At 43.3% G+C, this 23,574-nt stretch overlaps 3 protein-coding genes across 4 annotated transcripts in view; 1 reads left to right on the top strand and 2 right to left on the bottom strand.

Moving 5' to 3' along the window:
- On the bottom strand, nucleotides 1-4,047 carry fbxo43 (F-box protein 43). Its single transcript, XM_076738189.1, has 5 exons — nucleotides 3,245-4,047; nucleotides 2,332-3,087; nucleotides 1,757-1,859; nucleotides 1,350-1,544; nucleotides 1-249 (listed from the first exon to the last, which is right to left on the bottom strand). The coding sequence occupies exons 1-5, from the start codon at nucleotides 4,045-4,047 to the stop codon at nucleotides 1-3; spliced, it is 2,106 nt and encodes a 701-aa protein (XP_076594304.1).
- Nucleotides 4,048-5,912: 1,865 nt separating this feature from the next.
- On the top strand, nucleotides 5,913-19,861 carry spag1b (sperm associated antigen 1b). Of its 2 annotated transcripts, XM_076737654.1 has the most exons (18): nucleotides 5,913-6,060; nucleotides 6,334-6,493; nucleotides 6,611-6,733; nucleotides 6,815-6,885; nucleotides 7,112-7,224; nucleotides 7,333-7,438; nucleotides 7,644-7,774; nucleotides 7,962-8,068; nucleotides 8,537-8,669; nucleotides 9,545-10,000; nucleotides 12,147-12,246; nucleotides 12,817-12,969; nucleotides 13,800-13,957; nucleotides 14,906-15,047; nucleotides 15,943-16,069; nucleotides 16,266-16,430; nucleotides 17,668-17,991; nucleotides 18,224-19,861. In XM_076737654.1, exons 1-18 carry the CDS (start codon nucleotides 5,915-5,917, stop codon nucleotides 18,350-18,352), a joined length of 2,844 nt encoding a protein of 947 aa, XP_076593769.1. In that variant the 5' UTR covers nucleotides 5,913-5,914; the 3' UTR covers nucleotides 18,353-19,861. The 2 variants fall into 2 exon arrangements, with proteins under 2 accessions (XP_076593769.1, XP_076593770.1); XM_076737655.1 differs by lacking the exons at nucleotides 5,913-6,060; nucleotides 6,334-6,493; nucleotides 6,611-6,733; nucleotides 6,815-6,885; nucleotides 7,112-7,224 and having other exon boundaries at nucleotides 7,387-7,438; nucleotides 8,537-8,645.
- Nucleotides 19,862-19,912: 51 nt separating this feature from the next.
- Nucleotides 19,913-23,574, bottom strand: part of LOC143324681 (E3 ubiquitin-protein ligase RNF19A-like) — a 28,249-nt gene continuing 24,587 nt past the window's right edge. The window contains exon 10 of the mRNA XM_076737372.1: nucleotides 19,913-22,744. Coding sequence (XP_076593487.1) covers nucleotides 21,949-22,744 — 796 coding nt within the window. The 3' untranslated portion in view covers nucleotides 19,913-21,948. The remainder of the gene's footprint in view (nucleotides 22,745-23,574) is intronic.

Raw genomic sequence — 23,574 nt, 5'->3', positions numbered from 1 at the left:
TCATAGTCTCCTAACGTTTCGCTTGCTTTGAGCGCTTCCTGGAAGGAGCGGGTCCTTCTTGCGGCGGCCTACAGACTGGCTGCCACACTCTCTGGAGCCGTGGAAAGCACACAGACAAGCTGTGCAAAACTGGAAGGCACAGTCAGCTCTGCTGCACACCCCCTCCCCTTTCACTGAGTGACATCTTGCAGGATGCTGACAGCGAGGGCAAGGCTTGAGGCACTCATCGTTGAAGAGGGTTTTGGCAACCTGAAAGAAAAAAAGTGACTTGAAATGACTCAGAGGAAATGCTTTATGTGAACATCTCTGGGCAGTTCCTTCAGTAAGGTAAGTAAGAAACTTCATTCACCCTCCACTGAACAGCAATTAGTACAACATTTTCAACTAATATTTAATAGATGCCAATATTTCAGTTTGGGCCCTGTGGGTCAAAATGTCTGTTACTGTGAACGGTTGAGTGGAAGATGAACGGATCTCCAAAAGGATGAAACATGCTTTAACATTTTAAGCAAGACTAGTGGAGTATTTTTGTTCTGTCCAATTGTATAGTGAAAAAGGTAAAGGAGAGCCACACAATAACTTCTGCCAAGGTCTCAGATCTTGATCAGCTTGATAGTGCTATGGCTTGTTCACAGTGACTGTTAGGAGAGTTCAGGTGATGCAAATCTCAAAGCTTTAAAAATACTGTGACTCCTCAAACCTTGTTCCAACAATCGGCAGCCATGGGCTCCTCTAGACAGCAGCCTAGCACTCTGAAAATTACAATAACTGATGCCCGCAAAGCAGGAGAAGGCAATAAGAAGACAGTAAAGGATTTTCAGGTAGTTCTTTCCTCAGTTGTACTGTAATTAGGAAATGGTAGTTAACTGGAACAGTGGAGCTCAAGTTGAGGTCTGGCTAATCCAGAAAACTTTCAGAGAACTGCTGTAGGATTGATAGTGCAGTAAATGACCTTTAGGAAGATTTAGCAGACTCTGGAGTAGTGATGTACTGTGTTCTCAAATTCCATAAAAAGGCTGAAGATGACAAGGCGATGGCTTCAACAACAAGATCATGATCCTCAACACTCCTCAAAATCCACAATGGGCTACCTCGAAAGGCGCAAACTGAAGGTTTTGCAGCAGCTCTCACGGTCCCTGGACCTAAACATCATTGAAAATCTGTGGACAGACCTCAAAAGAGCAGTGCATGCAAGACGGCCCAAGAATCTCACAGAAGAATCTCATTGGGTCGTCTTTGGCTTGCTTAGTTATTCACAGTAACAGAACTTTTGATCAGGGTGACACAATCTTTGCATGTCACTGTGTCATCTCTTAAAGGGAATCTAGCGTCATAGTTTTAAAACTCACTTCTAGAAATTTTTCCCGTTTGCTGCTACTGCCTGAATGTAAGACGCTGTGCTCTAATGGGGTTAAAGTTCTGTTTCCTGACTGCGGGGTGCAGTAGCTGGAGGTCCTAGACTGGGCCTGAATTGTCTTGAGTGCCGACCTCTTGGCCAGAGTGAGTCTGGTCTCTGCGTCAGGGACATGGGCAGCACCACTGAGCTACAAGACAAGAGCAGAGAGTTAGACTTCTTTGCAGCTATTAGTCATATTCACATGGACAAGTTAGATAAATGTAACAATGTCTCAGATGTTATCTTACACCAAATCAGCTGGGACAGTAAAAAGCTGTGAGGTGGGTTTTTTTTTTTTTTAATAAACACTGACCCTAACCCAGCCATTCATAACAGTGGCTAATATGGTAAATCACCTACCTCAAGTGCAGCCTCCACTTCATTCAGGTGGTTTCTGCTCTTAAAACTAGCTCCCTTGTCTTGCTGGATTATTTCATTCCAGCTCTTGCACACCTCACCACAACTGCCAAACACAAACAAATGCATGCATGAGAACAACAACTTCAGTCCTCATGGTACCTTTAATACTGACCCTGTTCTTGACTGTTCAATAAACAAAAGTCTACAAGTTTAACTGTTCTGCTCATCAATATTAAAAACCGCGTTGGTTACATTTTTTGATTTTGATAGTTTAGTTGCATACATATAATTTAGACTTGTGTGATGTCCCATACTTTCATTTGAGCTAAGCAAATGAACTCTACAGGAGTTTCTGATTTTATTCACAATTCTAGCTTATTACTGCCATCACAAGTCATTATTTTCAGAACCATTTACCACAAAATAAATTGGGAATGGAGCTACTTGACCTTTGAGAAGGAAGGTCATACAATTATGCAAAGCCATACAGTAGATGTAACAAAAATATGACAGTAAATTAGATTTTACTTTGTATATATTGACAGCTAAGTGTGTTGAAAACATCAACTCTTCACCTGTAGATGCTCTCAGAGGTCAGGTGGCTGAGGATGACAGCCAGGATGTGCCTGAGGTTCCTCTTCTTCAGCTCTGTGAATATATCCACCTTGCCCAGGCCCATCTTCCTGCCAATCAGCCCTGCCAATGGCATGGTGGTCCTGAACATCTCTGGGGTTTCAGTCAGTGCTGCTGTGCACTTCAGCTGCTCCTTCAGGCTTGGACTTTGGCCAACAAGCATCTGAGCTTTCTGCTGGCACATAGCATGAACGAGCTGCAAAGCTGGAGTCAGAGAGAGATTGACCGGGGTTGTCCGGAGAGGAGTTACATCGGGGTTGGCAGGAGTTGTGCTAAAAGGTGTCATGTTTTCTAGCTTGGTTGTAGTCACTCTTAGTGGTGTGGCGTAGTCTTGTTTTGAAGATGCCAAATTATCAGAGGTCATGCTATGACCACATTTAGCAGAAAGGACACTGTGAGGTGTGGCACTGTCAGCAAAAACAGAGTCTTCTTTAGAATGACTGTGGCACTTGTGAAGATGTTCATGCTTTCTTTCTGTTAGGTCTTCCTCAGACTGAGAGCCCCCTTCTTTAAGTGTAGAAAGCCTGTGCTGGCGCTGCAAACGGGAGCGCCGCTTAGCCTCTGCCAGATTTGGGGTTTCATTGTTTCCTCTGGAGACAGAGAGGAGCAGCTCATGGAATGAGCCGTCGTGATCAACCGAGGAGTCTTGTGATTTATCAAGGGTCAGGGAACTGAAACCACTGTCTTCACACACAGACCTGTTCCAGGGTTACAAGAGGGTTAATACAGGGATGCTTTCTGATGAATGTATGGAATGTATTCAACTAAAGTATTCAACTGAGTAAATGTAAATTTGTAGAATGTAGAATTTAAAAAACCATTTGGTCATTTAGAAAGTGTCAAAAAAGCACATACCTGGTGTATTTTGGTTTACGTGTGGACGATGGCGTGAACAAGACGCTTGAGCTGTCATTTAGGTTATTTGTCACACCGCTGATTGGTGATTGTGAATTTTCCTTAGATGATGTAGGCATGGCTTTGCCAAAGCAAGGAGTCTCAATATTAATTTGATCAGAGGCAGAAAAGTTCTCACTAAAATCTGAATCCGAGAGTGAATCTCTTCTCCCAAAAGCGGAAAGGCAACCAGAGTTGAGTTTACCATCTTCAAGAGTGGAGGTCCTCACCTGCGTGTAGAGGAGACGACGTTTCCCACCAGACAGTGGCAGATCCTGCTCCAATTTTAAAGTGCTTGATGCAAAAGCCCCCATCACACTGTCTAGAGAGTCAAAGGATGCACTGAGCAAGTGTTCAGATCTGACACTGGTGGAGAATTCAGTCCTTCTGGTGCATGGTGATTTTGCGCTGTCAGTTTTGACACCTGTGGTGTTCCTGCACAGTAAAAGTCTGTGTCGCAACGAGGAATCTCTTTTAGGAGTTTCACACCAGCTAACTGCTGATCGCTGCTGCATTCCCCTGAAGTCCTTGCCCAAAAATCCAGCTGGTCCTCTGGTCCTGTCCTTGGGTGTGACAGAAAGCCTGAGGTTCTCTTTAGGGGTTTCAGGGAAGTCTACTGGAGACAAAGACCTGCAGGGGTCTACCCCGCTGCTGCTCTGTGGGCTGTGGAACAAACCTGAGTATCCACTGTCAGAGCAGTCATCATAACAGTGCTGGCCTTTGCAGCGCTCATGGTAGATGTTTGATTGAGGTGTGCACTGCATTTCCTTCCCTCTGTATGCTAGTTTTGTCCCAAACACAGGATTCACCGAGGGCCGATGATGTCAGCTGACCTGAAGATAACAACAAGGAGTATGTGAGACAACTCAAGAACAGATGAATAGCATGCACTGTTGGGAACAAATTTATTCAAACATATAAAAAGTGATACAGGTTTAACAAGAAATTATGACTGTAGTAGGGACAACTTATACCAGAATAAAGATAAACTACCTTAAATGTTGCCTGTGTTTGGAGTTATTTCTAGGTAGGTGGTGACGGGCTGGGCTCGCACTCGGAACCTCTGGAATTTGTCGTAAGAGATGAGCCAAGTGATAAAAAGATGTCGTTCTGTCAGATGTTCCCATATATACGTTGACTACCAGTTTGTCGAAGACAGTTGTCAAAGAAAGTCAGCTGACTCAACCCCACACAGTCTCAGCTGGTTCATCAGCGTTGCTATGACAGCGCGTGTTGTCGATTTAAATCCCCCGTCGCGTGCTCTAGATGCCGCTATAAAGTGAGCGATAGCCGCCAAAACGAACAACCTCGGGGAGTCATACGAGGGTCAACGAGGGGGTGTGCCACCTGTACACCCTTTTATTTCCAGTTACTTAACACCGGCTAGGGGCGGAGATAACAGTCGGCTCATTAGCTGCACATTCATCTTGGTAGTTCCCTGACGACGAGGTCAAAAATTACGCTGCTGTGTAGAGCACAATTGTTCAAAGACACCTACAAACTGATGCAATTTATCATAGTTAATTACATTTAAGACTAAAGTTAAGATAAAAGCCTTAAGTTTACAGAAAAAAACAAACGCAGTAAGACTCCCTTAGGTCCCAAAGACATCCTTGTTAGAGCAATTAGCATGATGTGAGAACACCTGTGTCGATTACCGAGTTACATTTTGTATAGGGCACTGATATCTAATGTTACCGAAAAATCTGACTGCGTATCGTTCCACATATCTGTATAATATCACCCACGTCGATAAATGCAACGTCAGACATTGTTAAATATCAAAGAGTCATTAGGTTTGTATTGAGGATTGATTAATTCCATTCAGGTTCGCTACATCCTCTTATTCTTTGGGATTGCAGGATGGCTGGAGCCAAATTAACGTTACACCCAGTAATGTGAGCGATACAGTCCACATGGTGTGGTAAACTAATAAGTTATCACCGTAACTATGCTTCCTAAAACCACAACCACTGCTAGGTAACGTTGGCCGGTCGCCAGACATGTGTGTCGTAAATTGCAAATAAATAAATAAAAATAGTATTAAACACAGTTATAAAACAAACACTTACATCTGGATAAAAGCGGGTAAACAAACGTTGTCTCCTCAGGCTCAGTTCTAGGCCTCAGCTCGCACCCCTCGTCGTTGTTTCTGTTTGCTGAGGTTACATGTCCGTCTGCAGGAAACTCCCAGCCACGTTTTCAAATTTGGAGCCCAGTGTTGACCGTGTCACATGTTTCCGCTTTGGCATCAGCCTTCTTCCGCGTGTGGTTGCCATAGTAGCAGACCCCTTTTTGCCGATGAGAGTTTAGCTAAACAGCAGCAGGTAAAGTTACTTTCTTTAACTTTAAGCGCGTTAAGTTAAGTTAAGAGGAACACTGAAATTTACTAAAGAAAATTCTGTCTCGCCTTAACGTTACTTCCTCAAATAAAAACATAAAACTCACCATAACTTCACCATAAGTGCTTAAGTTAACGCTATCTAGCTACATTAACAATAACGTTGGGTTAGCCAACTTTATTGAACTGGCAAAAGTTATATATCTATCATTCAGAGCCACTGTATCAACCGCATTAACACAACATTGTTTTTGACATGATAATTGAGCAAACTGACATTCTTCCCAGCTATGAGTGCAGATGCAGTTTTCTCTCGTCAAAACCAGTTCACCGCCATTGACCATAGCGGGAAGGTCCCTGTGGAGCACCTGGACTATGATTACATTGAAAAATGCAGAGATGTAAAATACCTGGAGAAGATCTTGAGAGTGCTGAGGTAAAAGCGACATAACTGAGCTTGAGATGTGAGGAGGCAGACTCATTTTTGTGTGTAAATCCAATCTTCATTAATATTTAATAATATTACTTTACATTGCTGGTGAGCTTTTCTTCTTTAAGCTAATTCTGTCATCATGGGAATGTATATGCTATATTGAAAATAGGTTGCAAAAGGATATTAGAGCACAGCATATTACTATCTGATAAACATGACTGAAAATATTGCTAGGAATTTGGGCTTTCAGAAAGTAATGTTTTACTTTGTGTAAAGGTCTGGCGACGAGGGCATTTATCCTCATCTGATCAAGTTCTGTGAGAGTCACTTGGAGAAATTGGATCCGAGGAGCCGAGCTCTCAGGAAGGAGAACCCAGTGGCCACTGCAGCGAGCCTCTCTAAAGATGAGTGGAGCCGAATTGTTGATGAGTTGAAGGTATGGTTCACAATGCAGTGTAGTTTTTTTTATCAATCCTGCTTACTACCTACTCTCTTCTTACATGGTAATTTCTCTTAAAATGTGTCAAACATTTTCGTATTAAATACTTTACAGGCATGGCAAGAAGAAACAAAAAAGACTGAGATTTCACTACAACAGCAGTCAATGTTTGATGATCCAGTTAAGGAAAATATGCCACCCATAAGAGGTTCCAACTGCCCCGTTCCACTTCGTCAGGTAAAAATTGTCCCCAGCTGTCTATGTAACATGTATGCAAGAAAACTGCTGCCACTATAATAAAGTCTTATGTCATCACAGACTTCAGTTCCAAAAGAAAAGAGGAATTCTTCAACACACATTCTCCCACGTGATTATCGAGAATGGGACAAGTGAGTCATTTTGTGTCTACATTTGTCTATTATATTCAGAAGAAAGAGCACACTGTTACAGCAGCTGCAGGCGCTGTACATAAAAGGTTCCTTGCATTTTGCTTTGTAAAAGGCCTTAGCTACACTTCATTCATCTCAATGATCCACAGTTAAACACCTGATGCTGTTCTAGAGCGTCATTTTGTAAAATGTTGCCTTGCCCAAATGTATTTAACTCTATTTCCAGGTTTGATGTGGAAAAAGAATGTGAAAGAATCGACGGAAATGTGGTCAAAAATGATCCACCTGCCATTATAAACACAAGATACCCCAAGATCAAGACTGCAGTGGATGCTTCATGTAATGTATTATGCATCTCATATTTTTTTGGCATCTTTACAAAGCATTGTGTATACTTCAGTTGTGTGGGTATGTGTCTGAAATGTGCGGTCTCCACAATATATCCAGTGCTGACACACCAGGAAAAGCTCCTTCTGGCAAATCGTGAAAAAGACAAAGGCAATGAAGCTTTCAGAGCGAGCGATTATGAGGAGGCAGTGGCATACTATTCCAGGTCAGGCTCTTAAAGCAACTCCCTTACTACAGAAAAAAAAAATTAACATCTCTGAAGGGGATTATATTATATTGCCTTGCATTTTATTAGTCTGCTGTTGTTCATTGAAGTCTGATTTCATTCCCATTTACTGTACCTCTTAAGCGTTTGTCCATTAGCCTCATTATAAATAAAGATCTATTTTATTTCTGGCCTTCCATTACAGGAGCCTTTCCATTGTACCAACTGTGGCTGCATACAACAACAGAGCCCAGACAGAGATCAACCTCAAGCACTGGCACAATGCCATGAGAGACTGCCAGTGGGTACTTACACTGGAACCAGGCAATATGAAAGGTGCTTTCCTTTTTTCCACAGTAGCACTGTAATGAAATTACAATGATGCGTCCAATCAGAACCACACTTATAGTGTTGGCATCATTTTATGTTGCCTCTGCCTCACAAACAGTTACTTTTGGGGATTTACTTAATGTTTATACATGGTACATTAGCAACTTTACAGCACTTTTTTTTTCATCATCAGCCCTGCTACGTCGTGCCACTGTTAATTATCACATGGGCAACTGTCAAATGGCTGCTGACGACCTGAGGATGGTGCTTCAGGAACAGCCACGGAATGCTGCAGCCACTGTAAGTGATTTAAGTAGAGGCATTTTGATTACGTGCCAGCAGCCTTTTTTCCACTAGGTGTCACTGTATTTGTGTGAGATCAGGTACTTAAAAGCCAATTGCAGCTGCTTCAAGGTATTAATGAAATCATATGTAGTCCGTAAATCCTGTAAACAAGGAATGATGTAGTTTTGCAGTTGTTCTGTGTTACATGGTGAGTCCAAGGTGTATTTTATTTAGTCATAATGTCTGCATCTGACAGTCGACATTGTTTCTATGTCCTTGTTATTAATTATGCATCAGGGATTTTAATGCACTGTAAATCCCACAATGGGGGAAAAATGTTCTTTTTACATTGGTACATAAGCCATTCATTATAGCTCAGTAGAAAATGTATGATTGGAGTACCAGTAGATGTGCCACCTTTGCTGACTTATGTAACACACTTATTATTGACAAATTCTAATGTGTGAGTGATATATGGTTTAGCAACTTCTGTCTGAAACTGAGAAGAAGATGAAGGAATGGCAACCGGAGCAGCAACGCAAAGGCAAAAAAATCTTTATCAAAGAAGTAGAAGAGGAAGATGACAGTGACGGTGAGACAAAAGCAGAACTGACTGGTGAGATTGTTTGAATGCCTCTATAATCAATATCTATATCCACGATTTACAGACACAGAGACTATGAACAAGCCGGTGACCATTTGTAATTCCCTGAGTACATCTAGAAATCTATCGATGATCAATTTAAATTGTTCTCTTAGCTATATTCAACACAGCATGAAGCTTTTAATTCATTTGTCTTTTTAAGGAAAAGTTTGGGCTTTTTAAATCAGCATCAGTTATGTGCATGCCTAAAGCAGCATTCTGCAGTTCTTTAAAATAACTGTATCAAGGCAGTGCATTGATTTTCAGCAATTATTATTACTGATCTCAAATTAAAAACAACCAAATAAAGAATCCAGTGTAGTCGATCTATCTGATATATTGCCATGGTTGATACTATCTACAAATCTTAACTTATCACAGACATATTGGTGTTCATATGCAGTGTATTTCAACCAATCAGTAACATATGATTGTGTGATTTAGTCCCACTATAGCTGCCTGGCACAGGATTTGCCCTCTAATCAGCTCATGATTTATACAAAACATCTGAGGGAGCTTCAGCAGTGCTGGTAATAGTAGGGCAGTCATTTTCATCACAAACCCTTCTGTCTGCTTGTGCTATAGATAGAGGAAACACCCCCTGTCCCTCTGGGTAACGTGACATACTATGTGTGCGTGTGTTAGCTGCCCTGCCCCCACCCAGCGCTTCTGTAATTCACTGTTGAGAGTGGCTGCTTCCTGGAACTCCCTCTTTGAAGTGGCTCTGTGTCATGCGTGTCCAACCCTCCCCCACTGTGATGTAACCGCTGACTCCTTCCTGTGGGTGTGTCTCCCCCTTCTCATTCTGTCTCTCCCTCTGCCTCTCCCTCCCTCCCTCTCCCTACCAGCTTGTCCGGTTGAACCTAGCCAGCCTGTGGGAGGGGAGGAGAGCTCAGCTGCTCCTGCCGAAAGGGGAGACATGGGTAACGCTCAAAAAAAGCCCTACGGCAGAGGAGACGGGGGTCCGCACAGTGAGTTCAACAACTCCCACCATGGACACTGGAGGAGCAAAGGTGGAAACTCTGACAAGTACAAAGTCACACAGGAGTCCAAGGAAAAGGTGACTAATGGAACAAGCAAGAGGGGGTCGACAGCCTCAGTCCAGGCTGATCAGGGCAGCAGTGGTAAGGAGACTTCGGTTGGAGGAAATGCCGGGGAAACTGTCAACCTTGATGCCCCATGTGGAGCCCTGCCCCCACCTCTGTCCCGGCTAAAGAATGAAGGAAACCTGCTGTTTAAAAACGGACAGTTTGCCGATGCACTGGAGAAATACTCACTCGCCATTCAAGGCTACAAAGATTCAGGTAAGGTGAAAGAGTCCTCATAGCTAATGCTGTTCTTGTTATTGTAGTCTGAGGTGGCTGGTGGTACTTCAGTATCATATTATGTAAGGTTTTGGTTGATGCATGACATTGGAGAGAAGTTAACTATGCACCCTTCATGTCAGTAAACATAAAACATTTTTACTGACATGAGTGTATTATAAACAGGCTGTGACTTGTAACAAATGGCCTGTAGTTTGACTAATGTGTCACACATATCTGAATAGATTTTGCTATATGGGGTTTATGCGGTGGAGACTCTTTCCTGCATTATGCCAGTACATTTATAAATCAAAGGTCATGACCTTGCAGTTATAATTCTAGTGCCTTGACTCACAGAGCAGGACACAACAAAAATAAAACACCAAAAAGGATATTTTCCATGAGAGAAATTATACCTCAACAACAGAATTGATCTCTCCCAGAAGCAGCCCATATTAGTGTAATTCAAGTCTTGAAACAGTAAAGAAGATTTCAATATCCAGGAACCAAAATGTTGGGCTGTTTGTTTGCGTATTTAGTGATTTTGTCCCTACAGCAATGCGTCACAATGTGGCTGTTGTGGTATATACGGACAGTGTTTCTGTTTTAGCCTCAGCCCGGCACTAAGCCTCTCAGCTCAGGTCTGTCCAGGTCACATGACTACTAACCACTCACTGTGAAATTGAATTTGTGAGACCTCAGCTATAATTCTCACAGAGGGAGAAAGTGAGCGATTGATGGAGGGAGAGAAACCGCTGCATGTCAGACCCTCCACCATCAAACATCCTCTCCCTGCCATAATGACCTCACTAGCAATTGTGCTGCTGAATGAGAAAGTGACTGGACATCAACATCATCCAAGGTCCATCGTCTGACTGATGTAGGCAAGACTACATGTAATGCCAACAGCCTGCAGCTGAGAGCAGAGATGAGGATGCATTCGCTGAACTCCTTTAAACCACTTGAACATGCTATGTGTCAGTGATCTGTCAAAATGGACATGTCCAAAACAAAACTCATAATATTGACATTCAGACTGTTTTTTACAGGGTCTCAAAGTCACGTTTGGGTCAGTATATGGATTCCCTAGTTCATACCTCTAACACACTGTACGTGCTCTCCTGTCACAGTAACATAACTAAGTTTGAGCAGTTGCTGAGACATCATCATCGCTGCCTCGCTGTGTCATCATCCATAATCTAATTTCATCTGATGAGGTGGCATGCTAAGCTGACTGTATTTAGTGATGCTCTGCCGGTAATATACAGTATAGGCCTAGCTGATCTGCCTGTGTCAGTGATAATGATGGTGGAGTGAAATACCTGTTAGGTAAGTGGAGAGAATCGCAAACACACTGTGCACTCTGTGTGAGCAAGTTGTTTAAACTTGGTTAGAAAATTGGTTTGATGAGCTTTTCCTTGGTCGTCATTCTTGTGTTTTTCATCTTTCCAGCTCTGGACCTCATAGTGCTAATTTTGTACAATAGCAGGATATATTAGTGGAAAAATGGGTTGGCCAGCTGCTTTGTTTTAGGTCCTAACAAAGAGCTTAAGAAATTTTGGTTTAAGCTGTGTGGAGTCCAGACTTGTACCTCAGGTTACAAGTTCAGTTAAAAAATGCAAGTTACTCAAACTGGAAGATCAGTGATCACATTAATTTTGTGTGTTTGATAGTCTGCACTCATCAGTATCAGATAGCATCTTACAATTAAGTGGTTTTGAAAGTCACATTTCTAATGCTGATGCAGCAAAAACAGTTCCCTTCACTGCAACTTACACATACAGCATCAAAGGTAGAGTGACGAGATATTGGCAATATAAAAGACACGTTTTTCTTTTTGAAATCCATGTCCTTCTTAATCAGTACTCCCATGTGTCTATAGTTACATAATACATTAAACTGTCTGATTCAGTCAGTAACCTTTGAACATTCTAAATGATTCATAACACATACAGACTTGCTCTTGTTAAAGCTGCACCAAAGCCAGTCAAGAAGTTCTTTAAAGCCTATATAATTTTTTGCCAATTCTGAACATTTTCTGTATAACAGGTCCAAAGGTGGTGACAATCTGCATGTGCAGTTTCTGAGTTGTATTTCCAAAGTATTTTATTTGTCGTATTTGTGACATGTGTCTCTTTTTGCACAGGGATTGATAGTCCGGAGGATCTATGTATTCTGTATTCTAACAGAGCAGCTTGCTACCTTAAAGATGGAAACAGTCAAGACTGCATACAGGACTGCACAAAGTGAGTGACCTTATTTATGTGACTTTGTAACACAGTGTGTATCAGTGGAGTTAGGGGTAATGTTAGCTGTGGGTGTCAACCCAGAGTTCACAGTTCACAGTGGATCTGAGCTTGAGAATGCCACACAGCTTCCCAGTTTTTGTACACAGCCTGATCATTCAGCATACCTCAGTAGCACATCATTTTATGAGGGGATTTGCACTGGGGTGTGTCGTAAGGGATTTTCATTAATCTCTTTAGAGTGGTTTTATGCGCAGCAAACTCAGGGTAATTTGAGGGACGCTCCCATGAGAAAACCTTTGAATGCTTGTTATGTTTGCTGCAGATTCAACTTCTAGGCCTAACAAGAAAAGTAGGTTGTGTAACAGTTTATTCACACATACACAACAGTAATACATACAGTACTATGTACTTACACAGCAACACAAGAACAGATCCACTTTGAAATCTGTCACATATATATAGATTGTCAATCAGGACGGACAGTACTCTCAGAGAGTAGCATCTATAGGAGAGGCAGCAGACTTGATCCTTTGCTCCTGTCTCATCACATCTATTTATACCAACCAGAGCCCTGGAGCTGCAGCCTTTCTCCCTCAAGCCCCTCCTGCGCCGGGCCATGGCTTATGAGTCCCTGGAGCGCTACCGTAAGGCCTACGTGGATTACAAGACTGTCCTGCAGATAGACATCAGTGTGCAGGCAGCCCACGACAGCGTCAACAGGTATTAATCTTCTGACCTCAGCTGAGAGACTGCAGAGACCAGGGAGATGTCTGCACTGAACTGACTCAATAAGTTTAAGCATTCGCATTCACATTTATAAATGGTCTTACTGGCAGGACAAAGTCAGCATGTGACTAAATATTACAGTGCCTGTGGCAGATCATTGGATGGCAGTGGCTTCCCTTTCACTTCCCTTTCCCTTTCACGTGTACTGAAATGGACATCTGTGAAGACAGTGTTTTTGCTATCCATTTGAAGCTTCAGTTGTGAAATTATTTAATCCTGCTTCAACCATGCAAAGTACTTTGTAACTTTGTTTTGTTATTATTATTGTTGTTGTAGGGATATTTTATTGCTAGTGTAATAATATTCTTTATTTTAAACTGCATTGTAACATAATCAGAAGACTAAATGAAAACAAATCAAATGAACAAGCAGACAGAGTCTAATTAGTGGCTAACAGATTTAGCTGGTGTTCAAAGCTGCTTCAGCTACAGGCTAATTATGGCTGTCAGGGTGCATGCCCTCTCTCTGTTATGCAATCGGAAAACTCACCTGGCTGCTTTGTATTCAGGAGGACCAGAGGGCCGTAGCTTTAGCATATGTCCATATACAGTGTGTGTGTGTGTGTGTGTGTGTGTGTGTGTGTGTGTGTGTGTGTGTGTGTGTGTGCGTGTGTGTGTGTGTGCTAGAATAACAAACATACTAAACTGTGAAGAGGTGCTAATAGCAAACACTCTGTGAGCCTCTTTAATATCAGGTCTGTGTGTATAGCATATTCCACTGTCATGTTAATATCCATGTATTGACTGATGTGCGTCCTCCTCCAGGATCACCCGGCTGCTGATTGAGCAGGACGGTACAGAGTGGAGAGAGAAACTTCCTGACATCCCCCTGGTGCCTCTGTCAGCTCAGCAGCACCGCAGAGAGGAGCCGCCCAGCGCAGAGGTCCTCCAGGCCCGAGCAGAGAAGGCAGCCAGGGATGCAGGTCTGCTCTGAAAAAGCCATAATCATGAGTTTTGAAGTCTGGCCCCCAAAAAACAGGATTACACTTACTGACATGTATTGACATGTCTGACAGTATTTCGATGCTCCCATGTAAATTCTTAAACTGTGGATGGATTAATGAATACAAGCGTGACATTAGGGGAAAAATAGCCCCGTGCTTTCCAAAGCCAACGGTTATTCTTGAGCTGTGAAATGCCAGTGTGAAAGCTTAATGATTTGAAAAGCATGGGTCTTATGACTCGTAACTAGTGTTACGAATTGCATTTTTCATGCAAAGCACGTGACGAGCTCCTAATGGACTACACAACCATATATGTATGTAATACTTCAAAAACGCTGAAAGGTTAGCTCCACCTCAGTCAACTACAACAGAAAAATGACATGAACATTAATAATTTTCAATGCGGAACTCTTACTTAAGTATTTGAGATTTTACATTATGGTATTGGATAGAAGAGCATAGACTCAGCTCATCCTTGTTTCTCTGTTACTCTGCAGTGAGACAGGGCGAAGATGTTAAAGGCCTAATTTTTATATAAGTGGACGTGTCACCTCTGTTCACTGACCATGCAGTTTCTTCATTCCCTGGGCTGTGCTAAAGCTGTTATTTTTAAACTCTAATGAAAGACCAGACCTGCTGGCACAGTTTCTTTTCCCAAAAGACACTCTGCGGCAGATTGATTTGCCCTTAGTCCACATTGTGACTGATTGCTGACTTAACTCTCATGCCTCACGTCCAGCTACCACAGCATTAATTTCAAGGGTTTAAACCCTGAAGCTTTACAGCATGGAAGACTGGCCTATTTCCATGTGTTAGGGTTTCTTAGAAATAAAAGGGAGCTAAGTTAAATTGTGGATTCAACAAAAAGGAAAGTTGAATGCTCTTTGTGTGAAAAAGCAATAATCACCACTTTAATTTGTCTTCCAGAAAGGAAAGCAGAAGTCCGTTTTACAGGTTTGAAGCAAGAAGGGAATGACTTTGTGAAGAAGGGCCAGTTCGAGGATGCACTGGGAAAGTACACTGAATGCCTTAAGATAAAGCCAGAAGAGTGTGCTATCTACACCAACAGGTTAGAGGCTCCGTCTCACCTCAGCATGAACAAACACACACTGACCGATGGTCTCTTTCACTTTCTCTTCCTCACTATCACTCTTTACTTCTCATGGTTTGTTTCCTTATAAAGCCGGGATGACAGAAAAGACACAGAAAATCTATTTATTCCTGTGGATAAATTAAAACAGACTGATTCATTATCCACAGCTGTCATCTGTCAGGCGGTGCATTCAGCTCTGCAGCTAATCCCAATCAGTCGTCAGTCTGTCGCCGGTAGTAAATTAGCATGTATTGTTGGTAAGTTGGAACAGAGTTGCCGAGGCTCAGGATGCAGCTGCCTGCTTTCGTACTTGTTTATCACAACTCAGCATATAGCCACTCTCATTTTCTTTTATCATACATCTAAAGAGAAATACAGCAAGCGTAGCGCATGCAGCAGACAGGTCTGACTTCATTCTGTTTCCATCTGCCACCCTACCTACCCCCTCCTTTTCTTCTACACAGAGTAGGCAGATTGTTGACCACGTCACAGAGGAAAATTTTCCTATTGTGCGTACGTGTTTGTGAATGTATATTGAGCTGTGCTGTGGAAAAGAGCTTGTATGTACAGCCACAAAAGAGCAAACACAAACCTGTTGCTGCCATTCAGCTGCTGAGACCCTTTTGACTGAAAATGTTGACAAAACATGCATGAAGAAGACAAAGATATTAGAGCGAACGTCAGAGACGTTATATCGTATCTCATCCATTTCAAATGCAAATGATCTGTTTCGTGCCCTCAGCCTTTATTGTGAAGTCTGATTGACAGTTGATGAGTAAGAACGGATGATACCTTTTAGTCATGCATCAGATACGATGAGCTGCTGGTTACAATAATAAAACCCACAAGTGACGTGTGTCTGTGCCTGCAGAGCCCTGTGCTACTTGAAGATGGAAAGGTTTACTGAGGCCAAGCAGGACTGTGATGCAGCACTGAAACTGGAGCCAACCAATAAGAAGGCCTTCTATAGACGAGCAATGGCCAATAAAGGCCTCAAGGTGAGAAGAGCTGGCCATTAATGACTAATGCCACCAGGGAATGTGTTCATTTCAAAGGAGGGCTGGAGGGAAATCTTTAAATTCACCCCAAATTGTGCATGAAAGGGGCATATAATATAATGTAATTTCCCACATCTCCCTAAAATATTTGTTTAAAATTACACTTAAGGCTGTATTTTGTCTGTCCCTCCACCAGGACTATCTGGCGTGCAGCTCTGACCTGCAGGAGGTACTGCAGCAGGATCCCAATGTGCAGGAGGCTGAGAAGGAGCTGGAGGAGGTCACAGTGCTGCTCAGACAGAGTCTGGCCAACACCAACACTTCACCAGCCAAAGCCAGGAAGACCGTCCCCATCACAGAGGTAGGACCACCTCTACACCTGTATTTTTTGATGAACTTGATGGCTTTGAGTCAGATCCTGTACACGGCTCACCTGGAAAGTGTTTGGTCTTTTTCCACCAATTCTCAGGAAATCACATCACTGTGTACATTCGTTGTCAGTATATTAGATTTGTGCACATGTGAAAGTGTATGGAGGAAGGTGATATAATGATGGAGGGAGACTGATGGAGCCTGGTTCAGGCTGCCCATCAAGCCTCCTGCAGGAGCTCTGAGTGGTGTGGTGATGTTGGTTTAGTGGCCGTGGTGGGAACTCAGATGAAGCCTTGGTACCCAGAAAGACTGTCTGGGGGCATCGTTACAGCTTTGTGGTTAAGACACACACAATGTGACTACAACATCTTTAGTTTGATTCTGGCCAGGGCCTCGGCCTGTGCTGCATGTCATAGCCCCCTCTCTGCAAGCACTGCAGAAAGAGTGCTGGAGAACTTCCTGCACGTCACACACATTGAAAATGTACTCTGTTTAGTTGACATAATCTCAACCATCAGTCAAATCACATACAGCTCACATACCCATATGAAAGATCAGTGTTTTGGTTTTCTAGCCACCCAAAGACTATATAGCTGAATCTAACTGCTCTCAACAAAAACTCATGAAAAACGTAGCAGCCATTTCCACCAAACAAGTCCAGACAAGCCATTTATTATGTTATCCACCCAGCACCAAATGGCAGAGATCCTGAGTGAAGTGACTGGTGAAGAAAATCAAGCATCTTGCAAGCTAGTGCTTATTTCTATGCAGTGCCTTCAGTTTTAAACTGACTGGCTGTGAGTGTTTCATGCCTGTCTAAGCCATGGAAGTGCTCACAGACACCTAACATGCACATAAAGAAGGGGGCTTTTACTTGCAGAACCCTGGACAACAAAATTCTAGTAGCTACTCCAACTCTGCTAATGTGTGTTGTGCTGCTATCACTGTGATAGCACGCTCAAAAAGAGAAAGACCAGAGCCAGCTGACGTTAAAGACCATTACATCTCAGATTGGATTACTGTCCCAGAACCAAATGATCTATTCAAAGGAGGTACATTCTGAAAGATTGTGAAGAACTGACTGAGACTTGCCTTTCTCAAGTCAGTGTATTTAAATGAGTGCAGTATGTACAGAGTAAGCATCTTTCCTCAAAGTCTAAAGCCTCTGCAACAAACCCTCTCTCTTGTTTTTCCCCTGTAAACCTTGAGTTCATCTTCTTCCTCAGGTTGAGGGTGACGAGGAAACGACAGCCGGTTCTAACTCAGAGAGCAGCTGCAGAGGAGAGGACATCACCATCAACCTCAAGCCAACCAACGCCTACGAGTTCGGCCAGTCTCTGAATGTAGCTCGCTGCAGCGGAAACACAGCGGCCTGCGCTGACCTGCTGGCCTCCACAACCCCGGAGATGCTTCCCCAGCTCCTGAGCACCCAGCTGGATGGACACACCATCAGCTTCATCATGCAGGCGCTGGACTCCCACCTCCTAGAGAAAGACCCCAACCTGGTCTACCGACACCTCGACCATCTGCACACTGCCGACAGGTTCTCGGTGAGATACAGTTTATGTCCCGATCACAGAAGGTTTTGTAATTCACAAAAAGCTACAATCTGAGAAGACACGTCAAGCAAAAAAAGTTCATTTGTAAGTCACATATTTACTTACAGAGCACAGATTTAATCTGGTAACTACTCCATCCAATAAATCATGAATTTGCTTGCTTGCATCTGTAACCCCTGCAGCTGAGGTTCAGGTGATAAATGATGATGTGCTGTTTTTGCAGGTTGTACTGATGCTGCTGGAGAAGGACGAGCGTCGCTACATGACTCAGCTGTTTGAGCATCTGTCTGTTGTGGAGAGTGCAGAGTTCACAAAGAATGATGTTCAGAATCTGGCCAACAAATACATCTGACCCTCCTGCCCCTGCTCTCTGCTGCATGAGCTGCTGCACCACTACAACTCTTGGATCTATGCAAAACACTGCACAAGAACTGAGTACACAAAAGCAGGAAGCTGCAGAATGTGCCCCAGAGCAATACAATGGAACTGAGTCACATTCACTCTACTGGTGTGTGCTGGAAAAGATCTGATCACTGTATGTTTGAGTGACAGTATAAGGAATATATTTTTCTCTCCAGAACATTTTGCTATGCAGATTTACTTTTGTACCACCACTAACCATTTGCAATGTACAACAGGCAGGTAGAGGGATGCTATGGACCTTTCACTTGAACTTACTGATAAGTAGCATCCAATGTACACCGTCACGTGAGGCTGCAGGCAGGTGGATGTGCTCAGGACAAGCTCATTTTCCCAGAACTGAGCTCCAGTTGTTCAGGTCCTTGAACCCTGCCAGTCTTTTGATATCAATCATTTGATAAATGCGCTTCTGACAGACACCAGTTAAGATATTGGGTGCATGCTGAATGTTGCCTAGCAAAGGAACATGTGAGGTCATGTGCTACTGAGCTAATTAAGATGTTCCTTGCTGTGAGCCACGGCCCTGATATAAAGTAATAATAAAAGATTTATTCTGACCATATTTACTGGATTATCTCTGTGGAAGCAAAAGGCCTGCGTAATATCTTCCTGCTGTTCTGTGCAGTATGATGAGAGTATCTGTTGAGCTGATATCTACCGACTGTTTTAGGAGGAACTACAATTTGTAACCACACATGACTCAGATGCTCTCATGTTTCTTCAGCTATGCAATCAGCAGACCTGAGTTGTAATGTAAACTCACTCTTAAAGGCTGGTGTCTGTGTCTTTTCCATAAGGAATGACGTAATGTCACTCATCCTATTTGTTTACCAAATTAGCCTGTCAGCCAGCCAGCACGCGTCTGCACATTCATCCTCACAGCAGTTCAGCCATGCAGATGTGCACACACTGGAGAGAAGCAGCATCTTTACGAGATGTGTGCCTTGGATTTCAGATTAGGGGTCGACTTACATTTTGGTGAGTGTACAGATACTCCTTAGGAGTTTATTTATGTCATTCAGTAGCTTTTATCAGAATGTTAAATGGCTTGGATTTATGCATCAGAAACGATACATATATTCACTTAGCTACATGCACGTAATTGTTCCAAGTGTCATTTGCTAATTTAAAGACATTCTGTCCTCGTTAAGTATGTAACTACTGAATGCTCCAGTCATCCAAAAATTGAAGACTGCCTGAATCCAAACCATTCTTTGTTTGCAAGTGTTTTATCAATGCTACATGAATGTAACAAATTTAGTTCAGGGTGGCAAGTTGGGGGACAAGAGGCAATAATTTCACGTCACAGTTTCTCTTCACTGTGGTTTTAACATTATATTTCAGTAGAGATGTACAATATTCAGCTATTCAATAAACTGGAAAAGTTTTCTTCTCTGTGCTGATGAAATGAAATAGTTAAATAAAAATTGAATACTCTTAATTATTTACAGTATTTGTATTAACCTGAACACGGGAGGATGGGACAACAACATTTCATAAATTTTTTATTTTTCTGATATGCATTTACACGCATATAGTAAAGCAAATTACCAAACACATATACAAATACCTTATGCCATTCTGCACAAATTACAAATTATATCTGGCACTAGTGTTCAAATTAGGATCAAGAAACTGGAGTTTTGGTGAAGAATGACAAACAGAATCCGGGAGGAAGAAGAAAAACAACATTTTGCTTGAATGCGGGGTAGACTGCAGCATGTAGCCTCCTCCACCGAACCAAACTGAGTGTTCATTCAGTAACAGACCTGTGTCAAAATACCATTCAAGATGCTTTACCGACCTGGTAGAGGTTCACCTGAGCCGGCTCAGTGGCCTCAAAAAAGCTGACCACTGAGCAGTAGAGACAGGCGTGAGCAAACACTCTGAAATAAAGTGTTGAAAAGAGAATTTGACTTCAAGTCTGCTCAGCAGCACCGATTGGCAACACAAACAGGAATCACAGGACAAATCAATCGGAAAGGAAACCCAGAACAAACCAATGTATCCCTATTCACCTTTGTGCATTGCAGAACTTCAATGTAATAAGAAATACAGGTAACAGTGCAGGTGCCTCAGGCCGTTCAGGGGCCTCAGTTATTTGCGTAGCATTTGTGAAGCATGTACAAAACAGCAGTCTGTGTGTCTGTATAATCCTGGGTTTTGTCTTCATTCAGCCCCATGGTGTAAAAAGGGTGCACCATACTGCGTCTACAGGTGACAAGTCAAAGGTATAAGATTTAACAAGAGCCTGAGTGCTGTCTTTGGTAGGCAACTGAAAAGTCTTCATTTACCATGTCTACCACAGTATGTTCTGTATGTGAATGAGCATCCCTCCTACACAGACAGACATTCTGCAACCAATAATGAGTCATTGTTTGGAGTCTTGAAGACACAGTGGAGAGAGACAAACAGAGAACACAAACAGCTTCTTAAAGGCACCATGAGTTAACAAAGAAAGATATCAAAGCTCTCTCTTACTCAGCGAGGTGAGACCATCAGCCTGAATAAATCACCTTTGAACAGGACAAAACATTTTCTTGATACAATTTCACAGAATTGACCAACCCATTGGTTAATGTTAACATAATGACTTTCAGCATTATCTCGACAACCGTGGCCTTCCAGAGACCTTTCTCAAATCAACCTCCCCCCCCCCCCCCCCCAACATATCACCACAAGCTCTCCACAGAACTTAACCAGGCCCGGGCTTCCAAACTCACCGTAGCACTAAAAACACACACACACACAAGAATTTTAAGCAACATCAGCTACAGGTCGAAACTCAGTGGTTACCAAGCTGTGAAAAAGCAGCCAAGCTTTTGTACATGTGTACATCCATCTGAAGAGAATCTCAGTTGTGTCGATTTCAGTGCTACAATGATTCAGGATGTTGAGCCCAGGCCTTAGAATTATACATTAGAGGGTTTATCTCAAACAAACATCGAGGGAAAATACAAAAAAAGGCTAATAATAAATACAGACAAGAACACAGAGGTTCCTCTGTTACTAATATATCTGGGGAAAAATCAAAAGAGGAAATAGTGAATCATATTGCCTGGTCCCTGTTCGAGTTCACTTCCGGAAAGCTATAACATTAAGATTCCTGCGTGGTGTTGCATCCGCGTTGTCGAGCCAAAATCAAACACGAGCGAAACCGGCACAGTGGTTTTATTTGAACCTACACAGACCGACAGGACAGTGGGCTGTCTCTGTTACAAGTGGTGAGCGAGTGAACAGTCAAAAAAAGTGTCAGCAGTCCGCGGGTCACACAGGGAGGAAACACCAGCATTCACAACCTTAACATGTCTCACATGGCTGCACTTTGGAAACCTCTCAATAATTCCAATGAGCCCTCTGACAGCCAGTGGACGCACAGATCTCTGATTTACTCACATAAACCCCAAAAATAACACATCCCCGTCACAAGGGAAGAACAGAAAATGCAGGTTAAACTGTAAGCTATGACTGTTAGTTTAAGGGAGGAAAAGATGTTAGCGTCTGTGCAGCACTTAAGGTATTGAGATTTCATATGTCAGTCTGTATACAGGAGTTCTTGGGCTGCTGCTGGGTTTGGGTTGGGTGCTGTGGTTGGTGGTGGTTGTTGTTGTTGTTGGTTTCTTTTAGCAGCTCTCTGGTGTTGTTGTGAGAGTCCAGCTCAGCGGGGCACACCAGGTTGACATTCTCCTCTGTGATGAAGCAGAGAGGGGAGAGCTCTGCGCCGTGGCCCAGGGAGGAGGTGGTGGAGGTGGGGGAGTGGGGGGTGATCACAGCTCCTTGTCCCTGGGAGGAGGATGAAGAAGTGGGGCAGGTCTCCAGGCGGTCGTTCTCCACCTCGGGTAAGGGGCTGACGGTGGCGAAGCGGGTGTGGTAGTCGCCTCCACCGGAGCCGTGGCTACAGGACGTCTTCATGCTTTCCAGATCGGAGCAGCTGAACTCGGAGAAGTGGCTGGAGTGGGAGTCGGCCACAGATGGGAGGCTGCCGCTCAGCGAGGGGGAGTCGAACTCTGAGGAGTTGGTGCTGCGCTGCTCCAGCAGCTGAGCGTCCATGTCCTCCCGCGTCTCGTTGATCTTGGTGCCTCCGCCGCCTTTCTTGCGCAGCTTGCCTTTGCTCTTCTTGCCCCCCGAGCTGGAGGAGGATGCCTCTTTGGCCCACTTAGTGGAGGTTCCTTTGCCTTCTGAGGAGGTGCAACCGTTGGAGGGGCAGGTCCAGCCACAGCGGCCAACATGGCTGCCATCATCTACACTGCTGCTGCCACTGTGGTGCCGTAGTTTGCCGGGTTTGGATTCGATGTCAACCTGGACCTCCATGCTGTTGGCATCTCTGGAACATGGGAGGAAGAGGGGAGAATGAGACACTGAAGAAAAACACAGCATGTACTCGACTGCAGGAATGAATGCGCAAGTGCGACTGTTTGTGTGTAGCACGACTCAGCATGAAGCCTGCAGAAGGCTGCATCATTAGGCGTGATGCACAGAATGGTGAAACACTTCATAAGAGACCCTTCTAGAACAATTCTCATCATCAATACAAAGAGAACACACGTGCTCAGTGGATTTCTATAAATGATTTCAAACAGAAATCATTTAATGTTGGTTTTCTGCCGAGTAACACAGTATCTCCACACTGCCGATCATTTCTAACACACCGGTGCTGGTGCGAGCAGTGATATTCACTTCGTATTTACATTATGTGATCACACGTGTGCATTTGCTGGATACTTCACTGCAATCTGTTTCATATTACTGATTTTTGGAAGGACACCAGCTACACAGAACCACGCAAATGCTGCCAATGCACAGACTCTTCCCGAGATAGATAAATAGAGTACTTGACTGTTCCCCTGAGGGAACTTGCAATGCTGCTGCAGCAATTCACATATCACAAAACACACATAACTTACACAAAGCTGACATGAGGCAGGCAAGAAAAACACCATTTTAACAATATATACACATGCGCATAGAAACTACTGCGCTAGATGAAACTAAAATAGAATAAAAAAAATAGATTAGAATTGAAATAAGACAGAGCTGTCACAGTGCATATTAAAGTCTCCGCTCTTGCACAGAGGGGGGTCACTGTGCAGCGTTACTGCAGTGGGTTGGTATGACTTTCTGTAGCAGTCCTTACTGCAGCAGAGCTGAAGAGGC

This window comes from Chaetodon auriga, chromosome 8 (assembly GCF_051107435.1).
Source record: "Chaetodon auriga isolate fChaAug3 chromosome 8, fChaAug3.hap1, whole genome shotgun sequence".
In the NCBI taxonomy this organism is placed as follows: domain Eukaryota; kingdom Metazoa; phylum Chordata; class Actinopteri; order Chaetodontiformes; family Chaetodontidae; genus Chaetodon; species Chaetodon auriga.
Note: the sequence above shows the minus strand (reverse complement) of the source record. Positions and strands in the feature narration are given on the sequence as shown.